This window comes from Solea senegalensis, linkage group LG10, assembly GCF_019176455.1.
Source record: "Solea senegalensis isolate Sse05_10M linkage group LG10, IFAPA_SoseM_1, whole genome shotgun sequence".
NCBI lineage: Eukaryota > Metazoa > Chordata > Actinopteri > Pleuronectiformes > Soleidae > Solea > Solea senegalensis.
The window spans coordinates 11,187,346-11,213,644 of NC_058030.1; the positions used below are offsets into that span (position 1 = coordinate 11,187,346).

Sequence of the window (26,299 nt, forward strand, 5' to 3'; positions counted from 1 at the left end):
TCCAAAATGAGACAAAAAGTCATAGTATATAGTAGGTCGTCCAAATTTTGAGAAAAAAGTCATAGGTTAGTATGTTGTCTGAATCTTGACAAAAAAGTCATACTTTAGTATGTCGTCCAAATTTTGACAAAAAAGTCATAGGTTAGTATGTCCTCCAAAATGTGACAAAAAAGTCATACCATAGTTTGTCGTCGAAAATGTGACAAAAAGTCATACTTTAGTAAGTCGTTCAAATTTTGACAAAAAAGTCATACTTTAGTATGTTGTCCAAATTTTGACAAAAAAGTCATACTTTAGTATGTCGTCCAAAATTTGACAAAAAAGTCATAGGTTAGTATGTAGCCCAAAATCATAGTATAGTATGTCGCCCAAAAAAAGACAAAAAAGTCATAGGTTAGTATGTTGTCCAAAATTTGAAAAAAAAGTCATAGGGTAGTATTTCATCCAAAATTTGACCAAAACGTCATAGGTTAGTATGTCGCCCAAAATGTGACAAAAAAGTCATAAATTAGACAAAAAAGTCATAGGTTAGTATGTCGTCCAAAATGAGACAAAAAAGTCATAGGTTAGTATGTCATCCAAAATGAGACAAAAAAGTCATAGGTTAGTATGTCGTCCTAAATTAGACAAAAAAGTTTAGTATCCCTCCATTATCTACTGCTTTATCCTGAGGGTCATGGGGTGTGCTGTGCCAGTCTCAGCAGATTGGCACAGCCCCCCCTTGAATCTCCTGTGGAGGATAAAGCAGTAGATAATCACATCAATGTTAAGCCAACAATGGCTTAATGTTATTTATTAATCAAGCAGGTACAGAGCAGGTACTGCATTCGGGCTGATAATATATCCTTCATTTGGATTCATAGTGTCCACTTGACAAATTCCCTCGCCTTTTAGCTTGATTTTAGTTAACCTGTTAAATGCTCTATACGTTACCTTTTACCATTTGTATGTTGGAATCCATCTGTTTAATTTACTCTGTTGTGTACAGTAGTGTGGAACAGACAAGTTTTTCTGCAGTGACAGAAAACAACAGGTTAGACAGAGAAGGGAGATAACGGTTTAATCTGGTGAAAAGGCACATGCATGTCGAATTTCACAAAAAGAAAAGCCTAGTTAGTGGTGCAGTACCCTGAGTAGAGATAGACACACATACATATGAAAATCATAACAACCCTTAACATACAAACACACTTGTATGCTGTGCAGGTTTTACATATGAAATAACAGGTGCAATCTACCAAATTCAACAATTAAGCAGAAGCATGACAGGTCGTTTAGAATCAGTCCTAAATATCAAAATGGTGAACTGCTTATTCACATGCACTTGGTCAAATTCTACAACTGATTTAATTTGCTTGTGGATGCATCAGAGTGACTGACAGGCTGAATAATTACTCTTACTGTGGTAGTGTATCATTGTCACTGTCAGCTGTCCGTGTAATGGAACCTCAGAGCTATAAAAGTCAGTGATTCACCCCACAATCCCCGTTATGACTGCGTTTAACTCTGAACATCACTGCAGCGCTCCATGGTTGCCTAGCAACTCAAGGAAATTGGAGGTGCCTTTGAATTAGGGCATTTTATGAGGTGATTTATATGAAGACCTTCATGATGAATGTTTCCATAAATCCAGATTTCCTGAAGACATTTTTTATGTGATCTTTTTTTTTGTATTTTCTGGTCACAGACACGTCAGCATCGTCTGCTCAGCTATGACGACGAGGCTCTCTGCGAGGTGCAGGATACATTTTTATGTTGTAGTGCAAAAGCAGAGGAAGGGAACACGGCCTGTTTCCATGACATCATAAACAGGAAATGGGAAGGGACCAGTGCTGCCAGAGGAGTCTAAATCAGAGTGGAGGTTGACAGAGGTCAGACCTTTCCCATAATGTGAGTTCATGGCTTAGAGACTGACACACAGAAACTCAGCCACATGTTTAGAAAACACTGGCACGGTTAACACTTACAGATTTATTAATTTCATCTGTACCCTTCCCACTGTCACCTTTGTCTTCCTGCGGGAACAAAAGTGTTTCTCTCACTCGCCCTCCTCAGATGAAAAGAAGCAGTGGCGAAGCTGCGGTGGTTCTTTTTGTGGCCTCCTCCATGCTGGTCCCATCCCCTACGATCACCATGCCAACCTGTGTGAAGAGGAGGTTTGGCCGCAGGCCCAAAGAGACTTGATGAGGTCCTGGGATAATTATCAGCTTATTATGGAGCCCAGTGAATAGGCCATGAGCTTGAGGAGCCACAAGGGAGCGTGCAATGGAAAACACACAGGATCTGAGTGCACATCAAAGGAAAGCACACACTTTTTAGATCACCTCATACAGAGGGGAGGGAGAGAGGATGGGAAGAAAATATTGTTTTCCTTTCACACCTACAAATATAGCTCATAATCCCTGTTTTTATGCTTGTGTGTGTGTGTGTGTGTGTGATCCTAGTCAGGATCTCTGCATCACACCAAAAAAGAGATTATTTTTTTCTCTGCCTCAGAGGCCTTAGTTGCTCCACAAATGCATTAAAACAGCCAGCCACACACAATAAAGTTAAGCTCTCATAAAGAACAGGAACACTGTGTGAGAGCCGGAGATCCTCGGTTAAGCTTTCTGTCTGTCATCCCTGTTCCTGTATCTCACCTCTGTTGCCTCCGTGTGCTCTGCAGGCTCATGCCGGTCACTTTGCCTGAACCAAGCACATCTCAGTCAGTCTGTTGACCCATATTACAGCGACGCTGAATTTAACCCTGTATCATCTTGGTCACTGGCCACTTTATCAGGAAAACAAGACATCTGCATTACTTTTTATCATTTTGAATCATTCTGGCATCAACAAGACATATAAACACTAACTTACTGTTGTTTTGTTTTTTGTGTCACTAAAAATGGCTGTGTGTGTCGACCCAGTCGATGTCTGAAACACTCAGACTGACCCAACGACCAGGCCACATTCAAAGCCACTTGAATCACCCTTCTTCCCCATTCTGATGCGGACCTTGAACTGGAAATAGAAAGGTTGATCATGTCTACACGCCGAAATGAACTGAGTTGCTGCTACATGATATGATTGAGTCATTAGATAATTACGTTAAAAAGCAGTTGATCCTAATAAGGTGGCATTAACATGCTGCAAAATCCCCGAAACATTAGTTATTTCACATGATTTTTAGCCAAGATAAGATTAAATAAATGCTGTTCGATATTAATACAACCACTTTAGTCTCGGTTGCATACAAATATCTGTCTACAGAGAGCACTGCTGCTCACAGCATGTGACCCAGATTTTTGTAAATACACAGACATCTGCAGCAGTGGAGTCGTGCACTCAAGAACTGCAAAGCAATATGGAGAAAAGCTGTATTTTCAATATTTATTTGTTACAACAGCGGGGAGCGCCACGCTTCTATTCTTCACCACTACACACTTGTCTCTTCAGTCTTCTGTGATACCGAGATCATAAACAGTGTAGGAAAAATACGTGTGAGCGGCTGATTGATTTTGAAAGAGGGGGGAAATTAATTCATTATTTTAGATATTTATAGAAAGGCATATAACATGTTTGGTGCAGCCTCCTGTAATGCCAAAAGTGTAGCACCGACTCCACCTAGTGGTGGTAAAGGAGAGAGTATTTAGTTTGAGTGAAATGCAAAAACTTTATTTACACAGAGTGTAATAAAACATTACAATGAGCGCAAAGTGTATGCTGAGTTCTAAGGATATATTCTTCTGTGGTGAAATAAATAGGCAAATAAAGAAGCTAACGATTAAGAAATCTGCACTGTAATGCATTTATCTTGAGTGAATGTAAATAGGTTACTCTCAGGAAATTTCACTGAGTTCAAGAATACACCTTTTGTTATTTGGCATCATGACACATGACTTTAATAGTCAGTGTCAACCATAATACTGAAACAAATCTCAACACATGAACAAACTAATTTAAGACATCCGTCACGGCTTGTTTAAAATGGTTTAATTTAACAGAAATTATCAGACAAAGGCACATAATGCATGAGGATAAAAGTGATTGATCACATGGTGCACCGGATGAGAACAGAAAAATGTAAACCAGATTTGTAGTTCTGCAGGCAAAACTTCCTCAAACATTTCAAAACGGGAACAAAAACAAATATGACACAGTCAGTAGAACAACAACAACAAACAAATGTTAAAATGGTAAACAAACGTCAAAAAAGTGGTCCGTACATATATATAGGCAATAATTGTAAGACGAATATGAAATAACACATTAGTCCATACAATAGGCTCAGAATACATCACTTAGAAACAGCACTGTGCTCCTCTGTCGTCAGTGGAGCACTAGAGGCTGTTTGTTGCTTCTCTATTAAAGGAAAAAAAAAAAAGGTAAATTGCATTTTCCTCAAATGTCTTGTATCACAGTATAACCCATTGCCGCTCCACCGCATTATTAGTAAAAAAGATATCAGAGTAAAACTCATAAGACATGTAAATGGTGGACAGTGTCTGTGTTGTTTGGGTGTGACCAGGATCACTGCACTGGTGAGCCGGTGTGTGTTGATATCACATGCTAACAGGACAGTAATGGAGTTGGAGTCATGTTTGGCCCTGCAGAGAGAAGACAGCTGGTCTTATCAGAGCCCAGCAGTGGCTTCAGTGGTTGTCGATCTCTGACGCCAACATTAATGACTCCTCCTACACACACATACACACACCCACCATACATAACCCTGTAAAACATTGCTGTAACACACTTACTCCTAAATGAATCTTTTTCTTTTCTTCTTTCTTTTTTTTTTTTTTAAAACAAACAGTGCTCATAGTAAAATCAACATATTTCACTTTAAATATGATGAACAGAACACAGAGTAACTTTAAGAGATGACTGATAACACAATGGGAGGAAATAAGGCAGGGATGGGGAAACTCCAGCCTGCAAGACAAAGTGTTGTGGCCTGACAGACGATTTATAAATACACGCACGCACACACGCACACACAAAATACTCATGACAGAAAAATTTACTTTTGAGTGATTCAAAAAAGACTAGGCTAACAGGTCCTTCTGCCTGTATGCCCGTCTGGTCACAGGTTGGGTGAACAAAAACACCCACATCATCACTTATGGTGACTGTTATGAAAAGTAGATGTGGAATGTTGGAAAAAAAAGTGTGCGGGAAGTTTGCAGGAAGCACTTGTAGTGATAAAAAAAAGCCCAACAGGTGGAGACTCTCCTCTGTCGTAAGGAATGAAAAAAAAATAAATGCATAGAAAAGAGGATGTCCATTTCCTCTGAGTTTCAGGTTTCTCATTTAAAAGAGTAAGTGACATTTTAAGATCTGTGATTATTTACCAAATTTTGTGAAAAAATATGGAAGTAAAACCAAAAATGTGTTAGCTTAAACTAGAAAAGAGACTGAAAAAGAAGGAACTAACTAGCCTGGCTCTCGCTGTCTGAAAGTAACAAGGTCTTCCTACCAGCATCCAAACCTCACAAACAATACTTCACGGCTGCTGATTCTCGCCCAGTGATTACCACACAGACATGAGAACGGTACCAATCTTTTCAAGAGTGCAAATATTGAGTGCAACTATTTCTACAAAGTACTTCACAGCTTTGCCCCACAGTCTACCTACAGAAGCACAGAATGTTCCTTGTGTTTTCATGTGCATGCTTGAAAGAACTTTGAGATATTTTAAGGTGCACTACAGCAAAATGAGTAGCCATTCGTTTTTTTTACGTGACCTATGGATTATTTCGCCAAAATCAACGGTAAAAATGTGAGTCAAATATTACTGTTGTTTTAGAAATCATCAGGGAAGTAACAAAATGAATTGCAATATAATCATTATCTTTGAGATTAAGTGAAAATATTAGCTAAACACTTTCAAGTTCTACATAAGAAAATCAGCTAATTTAAATTTCAGGCTAACTTTTTAAAACTAGTGATTTCTGTAAATGCAAGTGTTCTGACGATTGTACAACCAATCCTCTGAGACATCGTCACTGTTTTCAGTATGTTCTCCTTTTCCATCAGGCAAGCAACAACAGCCTGTCCAAGGTGTACTGTAAACGGTCCCAGCTCTTCCAGAAAATGGTCAAAAAACAAATCCCCAGGATGGTAGCTACCACATGGTATCGGCTCCTCATCAGTGGAGCAGCAAACTTGGCAACGGTGGACACGCACACCAAGATGACCGTGATGATGGCCAGCATGATGTTGATGCTCTTCCCCAGCAAAACCCGGGCATCGTGGCTCTCAAGCTGGACTGTCTGCTGCTGATGCTGCTGCTGCAGCTCCAACTTGAACACTCGCGTCTGACACGACTCGAGGGCTTCCTAAAATGGACGAGAGAGAGTCTTAATGGGTCTGAATACTTGAATTTCCTTTTTTCTGAACTTTAAATCCTACTCAATTACCCTAAAAACCACAAAAAGCTTTATTGTTATTGTTACGGTCAAAAAACATGGATATTATCCACTCAACTCAAATGTATTTATCGAACACATTAAAAAACGATTGAGGTTAACAGAATGACGCCAATAAAAATCAATAAAAAATAGAAAGCATAAAAACATTAAACATTTAAATAATCAATACAGAGCATAATAAAAGCACATAAAAGCAGACAGACGACCAAGAATGGGAGTCCAGCTCAACCTGAGCAGTTTAATGGGATTAAATGCTACTTGGCACCACCCACTCCTGCTCCGTTGGTCATGTCTGATAGTATCGTTTGACAGAACCAATTTTCATATGAGGGACACAGCATACACGTAACATGACATCATTTGTGCTCACACAAAGCAAATAGAGGCAGAACAACAACAACAACAACAACAAAGATCACCAGATGTACACACTGCAGCTACTGATTCATGAAAGGAGCATGAATAAACCTGTACTCTACACTATTATATGAATGTACCTGTATATCCCTGGCCCTCTCTTGTGCCTGGTAGGCCACCCTCTCCTCAATACTGGCAAGTTCTTGTTTCAAATTGGCCATTTCATGTTGATGAAGCTCCGTCAGGTCATTCAGCTGATCTTCCAAATGCCCGTACCTGGCCATCAGTGTAAGAGAAGCACAAATGTTATCACTGAGAATAAGACTTTTAAATGTATAATGATGTTTATGATTAACCTGACAGTAGGCATAATGTAAGTTACTTGTATCTCTCTTCCTGCAGTGTTTGGCTGACGATGCCATACTCTCTCTTGAACTGAGCTTTTAGTTCCTCCATATCTTCCTCCAACTGGCTCTGAGCATCTCTGATCTCCCTCACCTCCTCCAGGTTTAGAGCCAGTCTGCTCTGACTGTCGCCACCTGCTGGCTGCCCCTGGCCCTGGCCCGGATCTGGGTTATTCTGCCCTGCTGATGCTCCTCCACCTGCTGGGTTACCATTACTTTCTGCTGAAATGGAAGCACTCCCTGAGGAACACTCGTCATCACTGGGATACTTAGGCTTTCCCACCATGGAGGTGCTGCTGCTCAGCCCCTTTTCTGCACCGTCGGTGGGCAATGAAGAGGAAACGTCAAGGCTGGTCTTGAGTTGGGCAATGTTGTCAGCACTGCCAAACCTGTTCCTTATAAGGTTGGCAAACTCTCTGGGTTTGCTGAAGAAGAAAGGAGGGGACAGGGAAACACCAGGCCCTATGGTCTTGATCTTGTCCATGGTTGGGTGGCGGCCACTGCCCGTCATATCCTTCAGCAGCTCTCTGGGTGACTCCCTTGGAATGGTGCTGTGTTTGACAGTAGACAGGCGAGGGGATGTGCTCTGACTGATTTCGTTGTCTTTCATCTTTCGATGATACTGTTCCAGCTTCTTTTGCATCTGGGCAATGTGTTGAGCTGATTTCTGGTTCTTCTTCTCAAACACCTGCTTGATGCGCCCCATTTGCTGCTTGTCTGCACTGTTCACCAGCTTCAAATACTCAGCTACATTCTCTTCTTTCGCCGTCTGCTCAATCTTCAACTGCTCGGTGACTTTCAGTATCTTTTGCTGGAGGCTGTCTAAACAAGAACGACTACGGTGGACCTCTAAACCAAGAGCAGGACCAGGGCTTCCATCACTGACGTCAAAATCAAGGTTGTTCTCTGAAGAACCCCTCCGCATCGATAAGGGGATGCTGGTGAAACTGCCCTCAGAACCCCGATCCTACGATGAGAAGAAATAAAGACTGTAATTAAGCATTCACAGAGTTTATTTAGGTATGTATGTAAAGCCATTACTTATTGGTACATCTGTTATGTTTTAGCAACAACAACTGAATCCTTGTTTGTTCATAGTATGGTGCACAGATGCAAGTTGAGCGCGCACATCTAATTTAGGTCAGTGTTAATGTCTCGCAGGGTGGCGCCTAAGAAAATCCCATTTCCAGACAAAGTCCCTTAGGTCTACAGTAAGTAACAATTTTCCGGATGAGGCTGAACATCACATTCAGTAAACTGTGACTGACACGTGAATAGTTCACTTCTGAGTATACATCTGTAATACATTTGAGGAAGTGAAACAAATAAGACTCCAATAAGCAATTTTAACAACCCCAGAATGCACAAAAAAGGAAGCTGGGGAAAAGGGCATTAAATGAAGATTCAAATTAGTTTCGCAGGGGCTGCATTTTTAGAGCGCAAGTGTTGCTTCAATGCAACAGAGGCCTATAAGAGGCACTTGCTCACAGCACAACACCAGAGGATGTAAACCTAATAAAAAGCTGTTTTACAACAAGCACCATGGGCTGTACAAAGCTGTGCTTATACTTAAAAACTGCCCGTCTCAAGCAAATAAACAGATCACTGCTAACTCAAGCAGACTTAGAGCTTGATCCTGCTTTGCATTTCCACATTACCACATAACACTGTTATATGTCGCAAGACAAGGACCTTCACAATTGACTAATGTGTCAAGTTCAACACGCGATGACGCTCCTCGACACATGACTGTCAGGTGAACTCAAGTGAGGGGAATACCATGTACGCTGAGACAAACAACAGCACACAGAGAAACATTTATTGGTGACCTAAAACTAAAACTAAAACCAAAAACACACTGAGCAGGATTATTCCTCTCTTAATTCAGTTACACACGCACCTCCCTACATACTTGCTGTTGGCAATATGACATCACCCTTGAACAACCAGACAAACTTGTTTGTGAGGCCACTTGGTGAGTAGCAGGGGTATCAGCTCTGTTTATTCCTCGATTTTGGTTTCACCATAGAAGGTGACAAAGAATCAGCTTTACTTTTATTTGTCCGGACTGAAATATCAGTCAAATAAATAGCAGATATGGGATGTGGTGTCATGACATGTGTGTTCTCCAGAAGATAAACTCTAATTATTCTGGTAATCCCATGACAGTTTCTGTAATATGATTTCCCTTTTTAACATTATTCCAGTTTTTTCAGTGATTAGGTACTCATGGTCATATGTTGAAAAGTTTGTTGTTATAAACTCAGAGTAAAAATGGTCATGATAATGCCAGCTAAACATCAACATGGTCACATGACATTGTAAACATGCAGGCATAACTGAGTCCAGTCATTTTTGGGTCAGCATAAATTAAAAAGCATTTATCTCAAGACTAAAAATAGTCAGAAAATGTAAAATAATGCACAAATTTGCTCTTGTCACAATTTATTGTGTAAATTGTGTTGGGAAAGTTTGTCATCTTTAAAACGTGAGACCTTTGGGGAAATGTAAGGGAAATGTACCACAGCTATGGGTAATAGATTAGGGCAATTTCGATATGCTGCCATTTACACTGTAAATGTGTATAAAATGTATGGTCAAGTCTCTTTGAGACTGTAATTTTACTGTAATGTATCTGTAATGTGTGGCCACAGAATGGCTGACTTATTTCTACAAGCATGTCTGGGGTATTTCGGCGACTCGACCCATTCTCTCCCCCTCGCTGACATCGGTCCGTCTTGAACACAGGACTCTTTCTCTACAGAGAAAAAGAGCACACTTTGTCATGTCCTACCTCTGCTCCGTCCACAACCCTGATGAGCGAGCTGCTGCATATAGATCCACTGGCCTAACGCAGCCAGTGGAGCCTTGTACCAAGTTGTAACGCAATCGCTCGCCTTCCAGAGACCAAATATGCAAATATCACTCTTTTCAAAACAATCAGTTTCAGTTTAAGCTGACCCTTTGTCAAACCTGTTTGCACACAAAAGACAGGGGGCCTAATATCCTCCTCCTCAAAGAGGAAGTATGGGACAGGCAGCTGTGTGCTCATATTACCCAGTCTTTTCAGCTTTTAAATGAGAATACACAAAGAACTGCCTGTTCAACCACAAAGCTTTACTGGAATGACTGGTAGCTTTTTCAGGCACTCTACCACCACTAGCTTTTACCTCTGTATTAGGGGCCAAATAGAGGTCTGCCTTTATTGCTTCAATGTGCTGTGGCAGCATAGATAAGGGATGAGTGTAAAACAGATGTAGCAGTGACCTAATTGCAACCATTGCTGAATCACTGTTGAGAGCTGCCACAAAACAAAGCCTTCACAGGGTAGGAGGTGGTTGAAAAGAGTATCAATACAACTTCCATAGTTGAATGTGAATGTCAAGCCATATTTTACACAACGAGAAGGATACAGGTGCACACGTGTTACAAAAACAAGATCGTTTTTGGCAGGTTGAGGCCTAATTCACAAGACAGAGCTCAAGTAACAGAGATAACACTACCCAGATGTTTTAGACATATTAGAACCCAAAGGTTTGACATTTTACAAATTCCCTGAAGAGAGGTTCCTTGGAAATGTATACAATTTCAGTTTAATAAGCCCATTTCCACAGCTGCTGCTGCAGCTCAAGATTTCTTCGCTCACACTGATGAAACTGCTGGAGCAATCTGAGGTTCTGTCCGGATAAGATGTTACACGAAATGAAAATGTGCTCCCAAATCTGAAGAGAAGGTGCCCTACTGTTCACCCCATTTCTCCCAAGCTCTTATGGAGGCGTTCTTGAGGTAGGAGGATAAGAACTGGAGGTCACAGGGATGGGGATGGTTGGAGTTGTCAGAGGGGGTGGAAGCCCAGGGACTAGGGGAAAGGCTACAACACAGCAGATGGCAGCCGAAAAAAATGTCTCAACAGTAAAATGCACTGTCCTTATCTAAAACCACAGTGGACATGGATGAGTTACCTTCTAGCGTCATGTGACCAGTCTGTCTGTTCTTGACCAACACAATATATATGTGGGAGTTAAAATGGAATGCTGTGCAGCCCTCATCGTATCTTCAAAATCCAGTCTGTCACTACAAATGTGAGGAAACCCACTCACAATTACTTGCTCAGACTGTTGTCTTGAAATTAACAAGCCAGGCATACGCCCACTTCTTTGTGACTCACCCAAGGATGTTGGTGTCAACACAAGCAGAACAAACAAATAGACAGTAGGAGACAAAACAGACAGACAGACAGAGCAACAGAACCTGAAACAGAGGATCAATAAGGGGACAGGATTGAAACAAAAAAAATTTGTGACTGATTGGTTCTCCTGGGGATAGATGTTAATACCAGGTCTGAAAGGGACCAAAGAGAAATTGGTTCCAAAAGCAGCTAAACAGTGCATCATCATCTGCACCAACAGGATCTATGAGAGTCCTCGGGGTGCCTCTCTCACACCTCAGCCCTGCATGACCCCCCAACTGCCCTACATAGCACACAGTGTTTGTGCAACACTAGAGCCTATTTAATATGCTCTGATCTCACTAAACAGCATAACATAAAGATCCAAAAGCATTGGCCTCAGTCTTTAATCCATCAAAGGGGGGCTTTGTACTGTTGTGCTTTGGAAATTCAAATCTTTTGATACTATGGGGACAAAGTCAGGGGAGTGGATAGAAACTGCAGATCCTGCTTATCTTGCACTGCAGTGTTCTCTCTCTTGGATCAATGATCTAGTTAGTGATTCAGTTTTTAAGGCAAAAACAGACACTACACTCATTTTTCTACTGCAGCAGCAGCACTATCACCAGCAGAGCAGAGCATAATAGAAACTGAGCCTGTTTCTGACCAAGCTTGCTGGCCCTCAACAGAGATGGTGTCTTGTGTAAATAAGAAGGCACTGCCCATGTCATGAGGAAGTGATGTTTTGAAGAAAGTACTCACAATCGTAGCTATAATCAGGTAAAACCATCAGTTCACTGTGTATGCAAGCTGATAAGCACATTTGTTGACAGTGATCTGAATGTGGTGTGACTAGTTCATAAGGCTGCACTTATTCATCATTCACCCTGTTATTGCCTCAGTGTGCACCACGTAAACACACACAAACAGAGCTGGCACACTCTTTGAGAGGGAACAAAACCGTCCCTTCAGTTCAGAACAGAACCACAGAGGGGAAGAAGCCTGAAGTGCTTATTGGTATTCCTTCCAGCTGATCCACATGGATACAGACGCTCTCACACTTGGGGTTCACACAGGGAAACGGGACAAAACTAGAGATAGAGAGAGTGAACGCGACAGAGAGCACATCTTTCATTTTAGTCAGAAAGCTGACCCAGCATCATTTCATATGCATCCCACAGCTGCCTGTGGTCACACTTTGATTCCTTTCCTTAAAGGCTAAACAGTATGCCTCATGTGAAGAAAAGAGGGGGGTGGGGGAGAAACCCAGCAAAACATATTGAAGTGATAGGTTTTCTGAATGACTAAGCCCCAGGAGGCCAGTGGAAGGAATTCATGTGTTCACTATTATGTCATTGACAAGCTCCACCATGACTAAATCAATAGCCCATTAACACAGAGCACACAAGCATCTGCTTTGCCTGAGAGTAATGACTGGGATTCAATTAAAATAAATATGCAGTAATATTAAATGTACTCCAAGTGAAAGAGTGACTAGAGGCAGTGACAAAGCAGAGTCAAGCAGCTCATTAGCCGAGAAGAAATATAACAGACCATGAAAACAATACAAAAGAGGGACAGTCATTTTGATTTCATGATTCACAGCAAAAGCGAATAAAGCTTATTAAAAAGTTTGCCTTTGTCTGCTGGTAGCACTGCAGGTAAAACACACAGATTATGTAAAGACTGACTTGTCTAAGGGAGATTTTCTGGACATGAGCCATTCGAACTGAATTGTTGCGTCATCTTGGCCTCTAAACCAACTATATCTGCTGCACAATGGCTTTTTGAGAAACAAAACTGGAATGTCATTTCTGGACAATACAAGAGGGGGAAACACAGTCCAGCAGTAATAAACCAGCCAAAGAGTCAGATACATCTTTGCAGCACTGAGCTAATTTGTATACAGTGGCTTCAGAAAGTAAAGAAACCCCTTTATTTATTGCAGAATGTATGTTGTATGTACTTCATTTCAACTGTCAACAAATTTTACACCTGGCAATATTTTCCTTGCAAAAACCAGAATAGTGCCAGTACTACCTGTTTCATTAATAATTCTTGAGACCGTATATAGGACTTTGCACACACACCAGTGAATCTAAGGTCCCATGGACAAAAGCCAAGTCATGAAGTCCAACAAACTCTCTGTACACCACCATATTAGGTTGTGATGAGGCAAGGATCAGGCCATTTCTAAAAAAGTTGGGTGCAGTGGCCAAGAAGGTTGGAAGCACCCGGCCCTTTCCTTGAATTGCCGGTCTGGCCAAACTGAACAAGAAGAACCTTGATCACACTGATGACCAAGAAGCCACAGGTCGCTGCTGAAAAGGAAGACCAACCAAAAGAACAACCATCTCTTTCTGCAGCCTTTCAATCAGTGCCTTATTCCTGAAACATATTCCCACCATAGCATTCTGGATTACTGAATTTGAGTGTCATCAGTTTATATTTGTACAACACAATAAACATAGAAAATGTGAAGGAGTCTGAATAATCTTTGAATCCACTGTATTAGGTGCTGATCGATGCATCGAAATCTTATCAAAATCTCAACATTTCTACAGCAAACTTCAAATCGCAAGAGACACAATATTTCCTGAAGTCCAAATGTGTGTCAAAATATAATTTCAGATTCATTATTTTCTGGATCTATACACGTCTTATTCTAAAGACTGATGTGAATGTCTTTGCTTCTCACAGATCAAATATCACACAGTATTCATTTTAAATGTACACTTCCAATAAAAATGAGAATAATGACCGTTCCCTCTGACATCGCGAATCCTATCGCAATTCCTGTCAAAATAATCGCAATTAGATATTTATTCAAAATCGTTCAGCCTTACACTGTATCACGACCATCTGACTTACATTACTATGTTAGTTATTAATAGGTTATTCTTTTTAGCCCTTGTTTTAATGTAATCAATCAAAGTTACATTTTAATTTGAAATTCCTGCAACTGATGACCACGGCAGCAGAGTGAAGCCAGTGCTGTCATTTGGGACACTAGTGAACAACATGTAATCATAGAGAATAAAGGACAACTTCCATCCGTGTTGAAGAACTTCGAACTGTGATTACAGACTGGGACCTTTGAACTGTGGAGGGCAGCATTTCACCATTTCTTTGCAAACAGCCTGGAACTTTTTTAGAAGAAGAAGAAAATGTCATTATCTCCATTCCTTTGAAAAACATACGTGACTGTAACAGGTCTGAGAGCTTACGCACACGCTTGAAAGACAAACAGTATCTGTGGTACTTTGTTGACTTTCTGGTTACACAAGAACTACACTTGACCAGGCATTCCACTCCTCAGTGTCAACGTGACCGGGAGCACCTGGCCGGCTCTGAACGCATACTCAGGCCACTGGGAGAATTTTGACAATTACATACATTCACACTTTCATTTGTTATCGCGTGATTAGGCAGCTTCATCCAAAACTTGCTGGCTTTAGGTTAAAGGTGGTTAATTCTCTACGCGTAGGAAAGCACTACGTTGTCTTTAAAATCGTTCAAATTTTTGATTCTGGCTCTAAAACGAATCACTTTGACTTCACACATTCAATACTATGTTTCAGGGTAAAGACATAAAATAAGATACAGTCCAAAGGTATTTACTACTCAAGATAATTTCCATTTCGCACTGAAAACACATTTTGCATAATGTGTGGGTACAAGTGTGGTTGTACATGAAATTACAACACAGAACATCTGTTTTAGAGTTTAAATTATGTTTAACTTATATCAGTGACCTCCTTTCTACTTCCTCGACAATTCAATATTTACAAAAAAATACCACTCACAAAATGGCAACCACCTCTAAATGTCAGAGGCATAGCGGTAAAAAAGGGGGTCAGAAATTAACCACAAAATGTCAACAAACCTACTTGTATACTTTTTTGTTTTGTAGTGTTTACAATTCAATAGAATGATCTTTGATCATAAATATTTTTGTTATGGTGCTGTTAAATTAGACAAACTGTAATTATACATGACATTAAATACCTAAACATCACACTTGGTTGGAGAAGGGTGGAAATCCAATACAGTAATGAACCACAATGTACAGTATAAATTACCATATGGGTAAACTCACAGTGCATATTCAGATCTATTTCATACAGTAACACACTTGCGGACTGAAATGTATTTTTTCTAGGCAACAGAAGGGTCGCCACTTTTAGTCGATTAATCCATAAGGGGATGAAAAAAAAATAACTGACTGATTTCTTTGAGTGATTTAAATCGAAAACCTAAAATCTGTGGTTCCAATCTGCGATATACTTGCTGATTCTACCATCTTTGTTTAAACTTGGTAGGAAAAAGCTAACAATTCTTAGCTAAAGACTCTGAACCCGTGACAGGAATTTCTCAATATGTCCTTACAGTGTATAGTCTCTACACTATTAATCAAAACAAGTATTGATTTCAGATTTTACAATTCAACGCGACACAAACAGATATGACCATCATGAATGCATAGGATATCGTACAGTGAAAGGTTCGCGTGTGTTTGCTGCGGTAGTTGCTGTAACTGATGGATCTACTCGTTAATAAAAAAAGCTCTTTGTTTGATGAGCGAAACACAAACGGCTTTAACAGAAACAAGGCGCAGCTGTTTAGTTTCTCGTGACGAGGAGTTCAACAGGCGACAGTGGAGTGAAACGCTGCTGCTACATGTACATACATGTACATACGTGATACATGTGTACATGTACGCGTTTGTACGTCACACTCGAACGATACTCACCATACGGCTGCTGAGGTATTTCTCCACTTCGGATAAACTTCGCACGGACACGTTGGCGCTGGGCATAATAATCCCGGGTTAGTGTTCAGCCAGGAGACGGTACTTTGTCCAGCTCGACACCAACACCGGTTTACAACTACTGTCTAATCTCGTGTCCATGTTTAACCCCGGTCTCTCTCTCTCTCTCTCTCTCTCTTTCTCACCCAAAAGCACACACTACACACGGACTACTCTCCTCAACAAACTGTGCGAATCTAAACTCCGCCCACTTCTCTCTGCAGGCAGAGGAGAGGAGGAGACAGGAGGAGAGGCGAGGCAAGGAGGGAAGGAGATGAGAGGGGACCACGACCTTTTCTTTTCTTTCCTTTTGCTTTTCTGGAAGAAAAGTTGCAAAAAAGAATAGAAATGTATAAAAATCCAACACGTGTTTCACGTAATACAGAATGTTCTGAAACAAATAGGTTTGATGTATGAATAAAATGTAGATGGGAGTATTCTTTAGAAATGAACAAATAATGAATAAAACAAGGAAACAGGAAAACAATAGTTGGAAATTGTGACTCAATCGAGTACATATGCTGTTGCCTTTGATCTGTGCCTGTGATCTACCATTTCCTGAAGAAGAGAGGTTGCAAAAGCTATAGTTTAAAACAGTCACTGCAATCACTATTTATTAGCTGTAGTTTCATCGTACCTCTTCTTAGTCATGAACTCAAAAGCCCATGTTGCATCACAAAATCCCTTAACCTTTACAAACTTACACAAACGTTTGTGTTTGCAATTTCAAATTTGTAAAAAAAAAAGATGATAGTGTAACGTGGTTGGATCACTCTAGATATGAATAAACAGCAAGATGGAGATTATTGGGATTTATTGTTCCCTACACTTCAGCAGCTTCACAACAACCAGCCTTCCTGTTTACTTCCTTGTTATGCATCACATGTGTCTGAAGCAACCACTGAGAAGCTAGAAGGACTTAGACAGGTAAATGTGAGTCAGAACCACTAAGGCAGATTCAGCTAATTAATTAAATTTTGAAACATGCTGCGGTAAATATTTCAACATGTAAATATGCAAATAATAATTGGGAACATAACTGTGTAAATAGCCAACTGTATAAACAATTTATTTTTAGCAACCTAAAATACTAAATACTACAATATATAAACTAACAACTTGTAAACCATACAACAGCTTATCAGAACAAACAGTGGTCATGATATACGCTGACATGTTTTACCCTCTCTGGCTCAAAGAGGATGTATCATGTGATGCAGGGATATGATAGGCTTCACATGAAGAAGCTCTACTGGACAAAGGACTTCTAAAAATAGCTAATATCATTCATGTGATCATTAAGCTTTAATGCTGCGAACAGTGCCTTTAATTAGCTTGACACATTCACTGGGTAACTACAGCAAAGGAAAGCTGACAGAACCTGTTCTCTGGTCGCCCATATCTGCAGAGGCCTAATTAAATATTGATTAGTTAATGCTAATAACACTTGAAAGTCTAGTCCCTCGCCCTCGCCACGCTGCAACATCTCAACATCACTTGACACGAAACACGACAATAAGACACAAGGGTGGGGGACACACTTTGCATTATTCATTATAACGGGAGCATGTAAACAATCTGATAGAAGCAAGGGCAAGTTCCAGGGAGCATCATTACCAAGTGCACTTGAGTTCAAGATCCTTGTTTAAGTCAAGGTCTAGTGTGTAAAAATGAGTGGTGTCTTATGGTACGACTGTAAAAATGTAGCAAACAGAGGATTTGTCCACTTACCCCCTTCCTTTCCCAAGAGCACCAGGGAACTTCAGTGGCCTTCACATCGCAGAAAGGATGTCGTTCTTTATTTGCCTAATAAGCATTTCCTTCAAGATAAAAAAGGGCTTTGTCTTAAACAAATAAAAGGCCTACAAAAATCAAACAATTGTTTTAAGAATTAATCACTTCAATTTCAGCCAATACACCCCTTTTAAATGTTACCCTTAAGACCTTTAGACCTTTTTGAGCAGCTGTGACTGAGTGGTAGAGCGAGTCCTTTGACCAGGGGGTTGTGGTTTGATCCCCAATCCCACTACATGCAAACGTGTCCAATGGCAAGATACTAAACCGCAAGTTGGTGTTCCCGGTGGATCACAAATGATTATGATAGATGAGCGATAGAATAAAAGTGCTGCTGTGCTGTGGAGTAAAACATTTATCATTTATGTACAAAAAACTGCTTGTAAACCCACTCGTCAGGGTAGAAGACCTGTTTGCCAGACTTCGGTGAGTGTTATCATGTCATCTTATCCAACAAACAATCACTACAAGATCACTTATCTCTTGAAAGAAGACTTTGGATGACTTGAGGTCAACGTGGATTATTTGTTGATTATTTGTTGTACAGAATGTTTATCAAAGATTACTCAGCTCCAAGTTTGTGCAGAGTGTTCTGTAATTTATCATTGCTACTGTATAGATGATTTTTTTTTACGGACACATGGAAACTGCAATACTTTTGACTAAGAGTTCCACCTAAAAACACACAATAAAACCATACAGTGCTACAGATAACTCTCTACACTCCATTGACACAGTCTGTTATAATGCAAACAGGTGCTAAAATGACTGCATATGCAGCTGAATGCAGACTCGATCCATGCGAGAATAACACAAACATATTGGTTGTTCAAATAACAGGTAATCATGACTGAAAGATGTTTTTATTGTCAAATAACTTGACTGTTTACTGTTCACATTCAATATTTGATTTGTCCAAAAGATTGAATCCAAGTTATTACCAAGTGCTGCCCATTAAAGCCTTCTTGGTGCAGTCTATATACAAATCTATATACACATTTCATATTTCAGTTCCACATAAATCGATATCCATGTCGAACAGTTGGAGAGTGCTGCTTCCTTATCCATTCGATTGGCAAACATATACAAAATAAAGGTTATAACCTTCAGCAATAGTAATATCTCACAATGAATTTCACATTGTAACAAGTATTGTTTCCTCATACTTACTGGAAAAAAAAAGCATGGTCATGTATGAAAGCAGTGAAAAACAAAGCATTCAGATTCCTTCAAAGTACAAATATGATCTGCAGAAAAGGAAAAGCTTGGAGACCATGAAGCATAAAATACTATGTACAATAAAAAGCACAATCTATGGTGCAGTTTTCAAAGGTTCATTCCTGAAAGGGCAGATGTTGGCGGTCTCACTTTCTACTGGTTTCAATTTGTCCTCTTTGTGAGCTGAGCTCTACCGACTGCTTACTGAGGAGCCAGAGGTCGGCGCAAGGTAAAAATGAAGGAAAAAATAAACACAGGATGTTGTGTCATAAATACAGTTTGTTATGACTGCTCAATGACCAGTCTTGTGAAGCGCTCTGATTGGTTGGCTGTTGAGTTTTCACAGTCCAATGTTGATATCGCAAACAGCACAGAGTGTCAAACGCCACCAGAGACTGCCTGGCTATTATAATCAGTGGACTCCATTTTGAGGATGTAAGGGATAATGCTGTCAATCTGCACATTGCCGATGAGCCCGGCAAAAAACAGCTCCTCTGTGACAGCTGCACTTATCAGCCTGAGGGCAGGAAGACGCAGCAACAGCTTGGATAACCTGAGAGTAATAGGGCGGAAAGGAGACGTGTCATTTAAACATACAGTATGTAACAGATATTTCAAGGGCATCATTCCATATCTCATCTCTTTAATATAGTGTAATTCTGTCTTGCATCATCGCCTTGTGTAGTAAAAAGGTGAACAACTCACCGATAGGAGTCTTCTGGGTAGGTCCTGGTTACATAATCCTGCAGCTCCATGTACGCCTTCTCCTGAAACCTCTCAATCTGCGGGGTGTTATTTATGCCTGGGTGATCTAGTAACAAAATGCACAGCCAGAGAGAAGTCTTTGAACATCTGTTCATCTCTAACACATCCGACAGGTGTAGGAATCTGTCCTAATCCAAAACAGAAGAACTTCCTAAAGACACAATTTTCATTATATACACAATGGCCCATTATCTACGAACCTGGACTGAAGAGAACAATGGCTTTGAGGTAGGCATATTCATAAGAATCTGGGGAGAGTATGGACATGCTGTTACAGAACTCCTGCATCCTCCAAATGTGCTCCATGACTAGCTTTACTCGATCTGGGGACAGCTTGTCTGGAAAGAAAAAGGAAAAAAAGAATGTAAGAGGCCAAGTATCAGAACAGCGTGTGCTAAACTGAAGACAAACTGTGCAACAGAAAATTGACATGACATTCAAAAATATCCGTTGATTAAAATTATGCTTCATATTTGCAAGAAATCATCGCTTTCTCCTCAGCACCACAGTGCACTACACACAGTTTGAGCTTTTGAAAATAAACACACAGATAAATTTTGCAGGAAGAAAATAGCAGAGCTCTTGTACCTTCCTGTAAGCTGGTCTGCAGATGGCTGACAATGGCAGCTAAGATTGTACCAACATTCATAATGTTGGAACACTGTGCCAGACCCAGGGCAAAAAGTTCATTCCAGCAGGCCTTCATTAAGTTGATGTCATTGTCCTCTCCTCTGCAGAATAAAACAAGATTAATCTGTCATTTCACAATTATTTTTATCAATGCGTTTATAAGACAAAGAAAAAGAAAAAAACTTACCCAAGGGTTTGAAAGGCTGGTATGGAGCGTGCCCAATGCATAGAGAGGAAAAGTAAGCGGGAAGCAGACTCACAGATGTAATTAACGTTGAGGTACTCTGGCACAGGCAACGGCATGATGAGCTGTACGAACAAATTGCAGAACAGAGGAAGAAGACATGAAATCAACTTTGAGCCTACAATCTCACCTGGTAAAAATCAGAATTTTTCTGTCTCAGCTGGATTTCTCCCTGGGGGTGAATGTCAGTAGCTGTGCTTTTACCTTGAAAGGGATGTGGCTGTCAGAGAGCAGAGGTCCTTCCAACTCCACCACAGGACCTGACTGGTCCCCTGACATCAGCTGCATTGTGGCCTCCAGGGAGTCTGCTGCGGATCCATCCCCAGGGTGCAGCACTTTAGCCAGGGTGTCAAAAGCTCTGACACAAGAAATGTGAAAATAATAAAAGAAAAATCACTAAAAAAAAAAATATCTTCACCTTGATTTATAAATTGAACAGGAAATACATGTGACAACTCAAAGCATCACACGGGGGACAAACCAATACGATAAGTATTTAATGTAATGCTGCCCTCATGTACTCGTATTTGTGTTCGTAAACTACTACATCCGATACATCCGAGCTGAGCAGGTGTGCTGCGATTAAGTGGATGTGTCGCAATGTCAGTAGTTTGGAAATCGTTTGAATTTGTGAATTTCTCTGTGAGATGAATAAAGTATCTATCTATCTATCTATCTGAAGATAAGCAATGGTGAAAAAAAAAGAGCAGACTCTACCTCTTACTATAATTTAAAAGGGGACTGTAAATGTTTAAACAGTGGCAATAGTTTCTAATGTTATATTATGTTCACAGTAAAAGTGAGGCAAAAACAATTTGTTTCAGGTCTGGAATGGTCTTATTAAGTAGTAGGTACTCAGTATTTAAGTTATCGTACTTGTACTCACTCAGAAAACAAAATGGTATTGGAGCATCCCTACATCACTCCCAGACATAATCCAAGAGGATATATTTTGATCGACTGCGGTTAACTCTAATCAAGTCTCTAAAAGCGTCAGCGTAAGAGAGTCAGAAACCACATGGCCCTGCACGTAATTATATTAAAAAGCTTTGAGAAAAACAGAAAACTAAAGACTGCCCTAGAGCTTCTTTCCAGTGCTCCTGTCGCTCTCCACTCCACTTATATACTTGTTTATAAACCACTGGTCCATATTAACATCACTTGATTCATAACAACATCTTCCTCACCGGGTGATTTCACTTGCAGTTTGCTCATCTCCTTGGATGTCTGTCATCGAGCTGTCGCCATTGCTAAGTGTTTCATCTCCCATCAGATCATTTCCGCCATCATTTGCCTCCCTGGCTTTATTGAGGTGGGCGAGAGAAGTCACTACGTTTGCCAGCGTACCAAGGTCACCGTGAGATGGGTCGTCCTGCTCAGGAGAGCAATGTCATTAGTTACAATGCTTCAAAAATAAAATGTAAGCACAACGGACAGTGCTCAACACTCCACTGTTTCCACAAATTCACACACATAATAACTACACAGGCATCTTTCTTACTATGGCGTTCAAATGTATGGATAAAATAATATGAGCATATACTTTGAATGGATCAGTCTTACCTTTTCGGGGGACGTTGGGATGAAGATGGTGTTTTCCATCTTGGAGAAAGGTTGTTGGATGTTAAGCAACATGCTCGACTCCAGCAAACTTGTAGACCTGCAGTTCAAGATTTGACATTACAGATCATGCATTATAATTATGACTGGATATGTTCTTAAGCTAACAATAATAAAACATGACAACATCAAAGAGGTGCTGATTCAGCTCTACTGCCATTAAGGCCATAGTTGGAGCTGACACGATTCAAAATGATGCTGCTAAATATAAGAGACTCTTTTCAAAAGGTCTCTCCATCATGTAAAGAGGAATAAACAAGCGGAAAGATGATGCAATTTAATACATACAGTGAGTGTTATTATTATGTCGCATAAGACTGTGCAATGTGTATCCAATCTGGTGAATTGGGGTACTTAAATTTGTTTAGTTGTTGGCTCAGTTTTATTCAAATGGTATAAGGTATAAAAAAAAGTGTGGGGAAAAAAATCAAGGGACATTTTTTTAGATATTAAAAAAAACGCTATTTTGGTTACAATTTTGCAACAATAGAAACAACAGTTTCTTGACAACTGATGCAAATTTAGCTTTAAATATTATATATATGGTTTAGTACTGTACATCACTACCTGAATGGAGACGGCCAATACAAAAAAGAAAACCTACTGGTTGGTGAAAGGTTCACCCTGACCTTCAGCAAAATAATGTCCAAAGGCATTAGACAAAAATAACTAGATGGTGGCGTGACATAATACAAGAGAAACACAGTCCCTGAAACTTCATGACGCTGGTCTGAGGTAAACAAGGACAGATGATGAAAGCACAGCCACCTGCTATTTCAACAAATATGTGGGAACAGTTTCCAAATAGTGTTTTGTTTCGGTTGTAGAAAAAAAGGTAAGAGTCTGTTCAGCTGCTAAATGAATAAAAGAGCTTGGATAATTTTTTTGATTGAAGAACACAAGGTAACAAGGTCCTTTTTTTCTATGCTATAATTTCAGACTACACTGAGACTGTAGTGCATCACACCATGTTAATTTAAGGAACAACATAATGTACCTGGCAGTTTCTTTGTCCGATACAAAAGTGGGTGTGGCAGCCAGTGGGCTACAGAGGTTCTTCCGGATGTAGATCTTCTCGGTGGAAGCAGCACAGTTGACTGATTTCTCTCTGGTGGCCACCTCCATTGGCTTCCTCTCACACTGCACAGCTAAATCAAAAAAACAAAGACATCAAAGATATTATGATCTATGGCAGTTTTCAAAAAACATATTCACAGGAGAGGAGATGATGAAAAGAGGATGAGACTGAGAAGAAGAGAGGACGAGAAGGGACAGAAAATGTTTTTCCTGTGGAGGGCAGTATTGCACCTCAGGTGTATAGCCTGTCAGAAATTATTAGAAGAAAAAGGAGAACTATATTAAACATTTCAGTCTCTCACAATCTTGTTTCATGCCCAGAGATATGCAGCGCTGCAGTCGACAGTACTGGCACCGATTTCGGTGAAGCTTGTTGATGGCACATTCTCCAGATCCCCTGCATGTGTACACTAGGTTTTTCCTAATGCTGCGCTTGAAGAAGCCCTTACACCCCTCACAGCTGACTGCACCATAATGACGCCCTGAAAGAGAAAAGAGTAAACATTGATAATTACTGCATCATATATCACTGAAAAATTGTAGCAATAAAGCAAACTTCCATACCTGAGGCCTTATCTCCACAGACAACGCAGTACTCCACAACTGGCTTCACAATCGACTGGTCTGAGCCCTCAGTCACAAACTGAAAAAACAGAGACAGTGAAATAATTTAATACAGCAAACACAGGATTAAGTTTAGACCGACTAAACAGGACTATTCTCCAGTCATGTGACCTTTCAGGACACTTAATTGAAACTAACTGGAGGAAGTCACAAATATCCTCTAGCAGTACCTGAATCTGCTGCCCAGCCAGTTCAGGAGAGGCAAACAGCAGCTGGTTAACCCCAGAACCATCTGGGGCAGATAGGATGACCTTGTTGGGTGAGCCCTCCTGCTTGGCCACAATAACCTTCCCACCAGGAGAATACTCGGCATTTGCAAGAATAAACTGCTGCTTTCCAGGGGAAGATGGCTCAAGTGCAGTGACAATCTGGATCTTCTGTCCAGTCTGCTGATCTGTTACAATCTGTTAATAAATAAAAAAAAATTAAACATCAAAATATGAGGGAGTGCTGGCTGGAAATGCAAACACTGACTATGTAAGAATAAAGCAGGGAAATCTCCAGCAGTACACACCCTTGCTGCAAATTATCATTATTATTATGGTGATGCATCACCTGGATTCTATGTCCTAAGGCCATGTTGTTGTCTGCTGACACGAGCTGAATCCTTTGAGTCTGTCCATCCATTCTGATGTTTCACACACCTTCTGGCACTGCTCTTCACATCAGTGCCCCATGAGGGTCACACACCTTTAGAGAGAGAGAGTCAGTCATATGTTGACTTTGTTATCATGGCAAAAATCTAACAACTCAAGCTTGATGTCCATGCAGTGCTGCAAGTTGTATGTTCAAGCAAACATCCTTGCACACAGGTTTAGTACATGTGCTGATGCCGTGAAGGAATTTTTGTTTTAAGCATCATATCATTGTACACTATATAGATGTGGGCAAACTACAAGAAATCTATCTCGCAGAGTACGAGATGTGTATAATGATACTCTGAGAATTACTTCAGTTCAGAGGCGTTGATGCTGCCAGTGAACTGCAATGCCTGCGCGCGATAATGCTCCTCGCTACTGGAACAGGGAATCACAAGGTTTAAGTTATATTTTGGTTGTAATGCAACCGTAAATGCGATCATTTTGTTACTGTGCAAAATCAGACTCAGCACACTTTCGTAATTGGCCCCACATATAGAGAAAAAACGGCACATGTGGGTACTCTTATGAGAACCATAGTAATAAATTAACAGATAAACTGTACACTATACATAACATTGCGTGACACGTTAGTTTGTGGCCTGTGCTAACCGAGCTAACCGGCGCTAGCGCGAAACAGCACATTTAAAACACATTAAAATCACTGAAAGTAGACTTCAGGGAAGCGGTAAAGCTGCAGCAGTGACACAAACGAGCTCCTGTCAGTCTGCTATTTAAAATCGATACGGAAGGTAAAGGTATTTCTTTTCCTGTGGGTGAAAGGTCAACATTGAAGGGTTAAACAATGCTAGGATTCAGGCCCGTGGTGTTGAGTAGTAGCGTTCACGGAGGCTTTCACAACAAAGATAACGTTGCATGCAATCTCATACTGTAATATGTAATTTTCTTGTCGCGTTAAAGCTACATCGTTGACGTTTTGACACTCCAACGCGCAGACGTCGCGCCTTCACCGATGTGATTGTTTAAGTTTGTGAAATCTGGTTAGCAACGTTAGCATTGCAGCTAGTATCAGGTAGCACTGACAAGCTTAGTGGCTACCTAGCATGCGTTCTAACACCGCTATCTTTACGACACCGAACAGCCAATACGAGCGCTAAATGTGCGACAGTGAAGCTGCGTTAAAATGTCAACATTATTACATACTTGCCGAATTTAATGTCTGTACCGAACGACAATTAGCCCTTGCTAGCTGGTAGCTAATGGCAGCTTCCTTGTTGCAGACCCACTGAACACTCCCTTCCTTCTTATGCTATCAGCCACTCGTGTCTCCTTCACGAACCCCTCATGCCTCTACGAGAATAAATATGTCTTACCCTTCGAGGAACTTATACTGGATAATGTATTGCTTTCAATAAATTAATATTTTATCTGTTTGCTGGTGTTAGTGGGAGGGTCAGAGTTCGTGACCTTTTTTTCATGATTTTTACGACTTCGCACACGCGCAGTTCCAGTGGAAGCCGCTGTTCACAGCCCGCGCCGTTTTGTGTAAACACTAGTTAACAATTCATTTAACTCAAGC

At 40.5% G+C, this 26,299-nt stretch overlaps 2 protein-coding genes across 2 annotated transcripts; both read right to left on the minus strand.

Annotated features, from left to right (window-relative positions):
* Positions 1-3,955: 3,955 nt before the first annotated feature.
* Positions 3,956-16,340, minus strand: LOC122776136 (transmembrane and coiled-coil domain protein 3-like). Its single transcript, XM_044036520.1, has 4 exons — positions 16,093-16,340; positions 7,150-8,138; positions 6,908-7,043; positions 3,956-6,317 (listed from the first exon to the last, which is right to left on the minus strand). Exons 1-4 carry the CDS (start codon positions 16,156-16,158, stop codon positions 6,012-6,014), a joined length of 1,497 nt encoding a protein of 498 aa, XP_043892455.1. The 5' UTR covers positions 16,159-16,340; the 3' UTR covers positions 3,956-6,011.
* A 2,450-nt stretch (positions 16,341-18,790) lies between these two features.
* nr2c1 (nuclear receptor subfamily 2, group C, member 1) lies at positions 18,791-26,225 on the minus strand. Its single transcript, XM_044037060.1, has 13 exons — positions 24,677-26,225; positions 24,292-24,525; positions 24,062-24,140; positions 23,800-23,979; positions 23,418-23,568; positions 22,364-22,460; positions 21,988-22,172; positions 21,005-21,158; positions 20,744-20,865; positions 20,515-20,657; positions 20,127-20,264; positions 19,867-19,972; positions 18,791-19,714 (listed from the first exon to the last, which is right to left on the minus strand). The coding sequence occupies exons 1-13, from the start codon at positions 24,746-24,748 to the stop codon at positions 19,540-19,542; spliced, it is 1,836 nt and encodes a 611-aa protein (XP_043892995.1). The 5' UTR covers positions 24,749-26,225; the 3' UTR covers positions 18,791-19,539.
* Between the last annotated feature and the right edge of the window lie 74 nt (positions 26,226-26,299).

Coding starts and splice junctions, on each gene's coding strand:
- LOC122776136 (XM_044036520.1), bottom strand. CDS start 16,158: ATGCCCAGCGCCAACGTGTCCGTGCGAAGTTTATCCGAAGTGGAGAAA. Junction 8,139..16,092: donor AATACCTCAGCAGCCGTATG/GTGAGTATCGTT, acceptor TTCTCATCGTAG/GATCGGGGTTCTGAGGGCAG. Junction 6,318..6,907: donor AGAGGGCCAGGGATATACAG/GTACATTCATAT, acceptor CGTCCATTTTAG/GAAGCCCTCGAGTCGTGTCA.
- nr2c1 (XM_044037060.1), bottom strand. CDS start 24,748: ATGGATGGACAGACTCAAAGGATTCAGCTCGTGTCAGCAGACAACAAC. Junction 24,141..24,291: donor TGGCTGGGCAGCAGATTCAG/GTACTGCTAGAG, acceptor CTGTTTTTTCAG/TTTGTGACTGAGGGCTCAGA. Junction 22,173..22,363: donor TCCCAACGTCCCCCGAAAAG/GTAAGACTGATC, acceptor TCTCCTGAGCAG/GACGACCCATCTCACGGTGA.